Below are 4603 nucleotides of genomic sequence, written 5' to 3'. Positions count from 1 at the left end.
GAACCCTAAACAGCTGAATTCGGACACCGAGGAACAGCGCTCATTTTATGGCATCGTATTACGAAAGCAATCGATGCTAGTGAGAGAGCCTGGGCCCTGTTTCAGGTCGCACTTGTTCTGCCCTTAGCGCGATTGCTGACATCTCGACAGCTGGATTTAAGTAGTCGATATGTGATGAGTACAGGACTGATTGTGCTCTTTCGGCATAGATTTCATCATGTTGCAAACCAAAACTTAAGTTCTCTGAGAAGTTGAAGGGTGCTACAGTCCGTTAACTTTTATACGAATGTTGGCAATGATAGCTGATCCTTGCTCGCGCTGGCAAAATCTGGGTTAAAACGATAGCAAAAAGAAAACAAAGCATGCAAAAAGAACCTGTACAGCAATTATTCTCTTACTCTCCCCGGTACAGCTTCTTCGTCCGAACAGCCTAATATTTCCAACAGTTTTTAAATTATTCACCCTGGTTTATTTCTGTAACGCCAAATTAAAACACATTTGAGTAAACTTGAAGAAAAAATGGACGATGCTTTTTGGAAAAGGCTGGGGTTCTCTTTTAAGCGCAAGTACTAAACATATCTACTGGATTGTTCATAATGTTTATTTGGGTCTTCATGACCAGCAGACAACGACAGCGACGGAATCACATCGATTTCCGTTGTAGATAAACAAAAGACACCATAATATATGCCTCAGTGAGGATGGCAGAACAAGAAAGAAGAAATGTTACCCTTTGTTGTTGATTACTGAAAAATCTATACTATTCTTCAACGCGTGATTTCGAATTTGGAGAAACGAATTCGATCTGATGTGTCCCTACTAATAATTTCATTAAGTCGATGGGAAGAATTAAACCTGTTTGGATACAATTATAATTGTGTTCCACAATTCCACGTAATATTTTCTCTCTCTATAAGCTCTTTCCGATAGTGGCACTTCAGGTTTTTATTGATGAGCAGGTCTGTTTCCCCACATTTCTAAATGTCAGATGGTTAGGGGTTAAATTGACTTGACCATAGCGCGCAGTAACTGAAGTAACTAAAAAGGCTGGACTGAAATAACAACTACCTGTGCGTGTATACTACGCGCAGGGTGTTGAAAGTTGAAAGTTCCCCAGCTAGAATTCCATGAAACGTGCTTCACGTTACAACATGTTCACCATGCGTCATGGCTCTGACGCTTTGCCAGCTACCAGCTTTTCAAATATTCGTGATGCTCAAGTCCTTTCAGGTCGGCTATTTGGCGGGAAAATCGATGATCTGCAAAGACTCAGGAAGACGTTGGAGAGCCTGAACGGGTTAAGAGCATTAGATGCGGGTTAACGTGCAGGCAGCCAGCACTGCTAGCCTTTCAAAGGAAAAAAAATGCACGGAGTAAGGAAGGTTTGCATGGACATAATGTCTGGCTTAGGCGCCATCTGTTAGATTTTTTGGAGATGGTGCACAGTTTCATCAATTTCCAGATAGTGGAGTGGAATGGATAATTATTACCAAAATGACGGATGGTAATCGGGGTGCTGGATTGAATCGGATCAAGTCACTTACGGGATCACTCAACGATATGATTACTTGCATCCTGCTAATATCTGGGCCAGTTTAACAGCTCGGCGGAAATGACATTCGTTGCGTTGTTCTACTGTAAAAGATAAATGCAAACAGAAACAGCTCCCTATCAATGGGAAACTAAACATTACAAACGGAAACTCGTCACAAACAAAAATCAATGGCATGCCAAATAATGACAATGTGTTGTGGGCACAGTGTAAAACTGAATATAATTTTAGCATTTTTTAAAATTAGAAATGCTTGTTTAAAATTTTACATTCACGCCATTTCATTATCCGATCTCCCAACACCACGATTGCTGCATCTCATGCAAGGAACGAAATCACACATAATTATGCCCCCAGATAATTACATTTTCGTGAAACATATTCGGTCGCTAGACGGGGCCCAGAAAAGGGCAAATGGCGAAAGGAAAGTTGATCGTGATTCACAACACACTGCACCTCCGCAAGGGGACGGTAACTAGAGCCAATCCTACCGAGACGAATTCAATTTTCCTGAAATGTAAGGGTTAACAGTGCACGCCCTTACTGGGCTACATCGAAATTAAACCATTATCACCGAGTCAGAAATTCTACCCAGCAATTCGCACTCAGCCGTATCGTGTAACCGTCTTCCGAAACCCATTCGCATGGGCTTTTAACGCCAAATATACCTTCTCGCTTTCAAAGCAAAAACGATGAAATTAAAACATGGAACCCGAGATCTGTTTCTATCTCTTTATTTTGCGATCCACTGTATTGCCTTGCAACATGCATGACACACTCCTACCGTACAACAAATTAGGTCTCTCTTCCGCTCTAGGTCAGCCCTCGTATTAAAAGATTGAATAGATTTCAATTTTTGAACGCTTCAAGCAAAAAAGGAGTTTTTCTTTCACAGGGGCACAGACATATCACAAGACAAAACACTTCAGGCTTGTCGAGAAGAAAACACTTTGGGTTGGTTTAGTGTTAGTCATGACAGTTGTAGCTGCAGGTTACACACTCTAGAATGAGAAATTAAAGATGGGCTTTCTTGTTCACACCATGGATCCCCTTGTCAGGACCGATTGGCGGCAGCATTCTATATAGGGCGTAATGATTTCAGTTTTACTGTCCATTTGTGTTCATTTGTAGTCCCACAAAAGGACGGAACGACAAAGATTTTACCCCGACTTCCACGTCATACGAGGAAGCTATAAAATACAGAAGCGTTTGGGAACAGAACTTTGATATTTGCTTGAAATATCGCACTTAAAAAGTTAATGTATGTTAATAAAGCAGAAAGCACTGAAAAACATCAGATCAATTCAATGATTTGTGTCGTAACCCCAATAAAAAAGCAAATAGTTTTGCAGTAGGACTGGCAACGGCAAATCTCGCACGGCTTCTTCGAGCTGCTTGAAACCAATCAGACACCGAATGGCGCGCCGAGCCAGCTGTAGGAGATAAGCAGGGTTACGGTAGGTACGCACCAGCTGTGATTTGAGCGGCTCTTGGACCAAACTGAACACCAGATCGTTGATGTCCTGTATATCAATGCGGTTCGCACCCTCGACGAGCAGTTGGATGGTTTGCGGAAATGCAGTCAGTAGGGGGAGCATGCTCAACACGCTGCGGAAGTTGTCCCTGGCGGTGGAGATGGTAAAGCGCCCTCCATTGTTGATGAAAGCCAGTACACGCTGCTGGCAAGCTTGATCCAGCTGGTTGCGATCTTCTACCTCTTCCATGTTTAGTACGTTGATGTAGTGTGACAGCAGACAGTGAAGGGGCGTGTCGTCAGTACTGGTCAGTGCGTCTGTATCGGCACCACTCCGCAACAACAATTTCAAAATGTCGGGCTCGCTGCCGGCGGAGCAGGCGCGGTGAAGCGGTTGATACTGGCGGTCGTTCAGTGCGTGGATGTCGGCACCGTAGTCCAGCAAGAGCTGGATAAAAGGGACACCCCGGTGGGCTGATGCGTGGTGAAGTGGCGTGTTTCCCTGCTGGTCGCGGGAATTCGGGTCCGCTCCATAAGCGAGCAGACACCTAGTAATGTCGAGCTCGTTACCAATGATCGCCAGCTGCAAGGCGTTGCGCCTATGCCTGCCGGGCGTTCGGGGAGCAGTCCACGCGTGCACGTCACAACCTAAAGTCAGGAGTATTTCCACAAACTTTAGATGACCTACCTCAACAGCTGCGTGCAGCGCTGTCAGGCCCTTCGGTGTTCGGGACTCAGGGTCAGCTCCGTACCTTAACAATGTCTCCAAACATTCAGGCGCGTCGAGGGGGACCCGATGGACCTCATAGCCGATGTGTTTGTGGTAGAAGTTCGGATCCGCGCCATGTCTGAGCAGTACCTCCGCACAGGCGTGGTGACCTTCCTGAAGGGCCAGAGACAGCGGTGTGAGGCCGATGGCATCCGTCCTGTTGGTGTCAGCCTCTGTCCCCGGTTGCACCAACTGCTCGAGCATCTCTACCAGCCCGTGCTTGGCGGCAACATGCACGGGCGAGTAACCACAACAGTCCTGCACGTTGACATCCACGTGGTGTTGCAGGAGACAATCCACACAGTCCGACCTCTGCTTGAATACAGCGTGGTGCAATGCAGTGAGCTTCATGGCGCCCACAGTTTCATTTGGATTTTGGCAGTGCCTGAGAAATCTCCTAAACCTGGATGAGCTGCAGTCAGAATTAATCAAATCTACTAGGTCATCGGCCGTTGAACACCAAAGTGACATTCCTGCAGTCGGTGTCGTTCAAAACAAGCAGAAAAACCAATAAACTTCGCAAAAGCGAAACCATGCAGCTCAACGCGACGTCGGTACTGTTCCGAACACTGAACTTACCATAGAACGTGTTTAAGGCAAAGGAGAGCAAGAAAATATATCGGCCTAATGTAACTTAATGTCTATCGACAGCTTGAAGTAAAGAAGGACCGTGGATCGTACGTTCAGTATGCATGAACGTTTCAGCATAGGTTTTAAGAACTCCTTGCACAATCTGCGCTCCATACACCCACATTCCAGAAACGCCGTGCGCGTCATTCCTTATGAAGCACACAATAGACTTGCCAAG

The 4603-nt window shown here is 45.6% G+C and overlaps 1 protein-coding gene across 1 annotated transcript; it reads right to left on the bottom strand.

The window, feature by feature from the left end:
* Positions 1–1690: 1690 nt before the first annotated feature.
* On the bottom strand, positions 1691–4379 carry LOC110973303 (ankyrin repeat domain-containing protein 61-like). The gene has a single exon (XM_087133366.1). The coding sequence runs from the start codon at positions 4264–4266 to the stop codon at positions 2857–2859; it is 1410 nt and encodes a 469-aa protein (XP_086989492.1). The 5' UTR covers positions 4267–4379; the 3' UTR covers positions 1691–2856.
* Positions 4380–4603: the final 224 nt, after the last annotated feature.

This window comes from Acanthaster planci, linkage group LG02 (genome assembly GCF_054643075.1).
Source record: "Acanthaster planci isolate LZ-2023a linkage group LG02, COTS_SCS, whole genome shotgun sequence".
NCBI lineage: Eukaryota > Metazoa > Echinodermata > Asteroidea > Valvatida > Acanthasteridae > Acanthaster > Acanthaster planci.
This window is presented reverse-complemented; position numbering and strand designations above follow the sequence as displayed.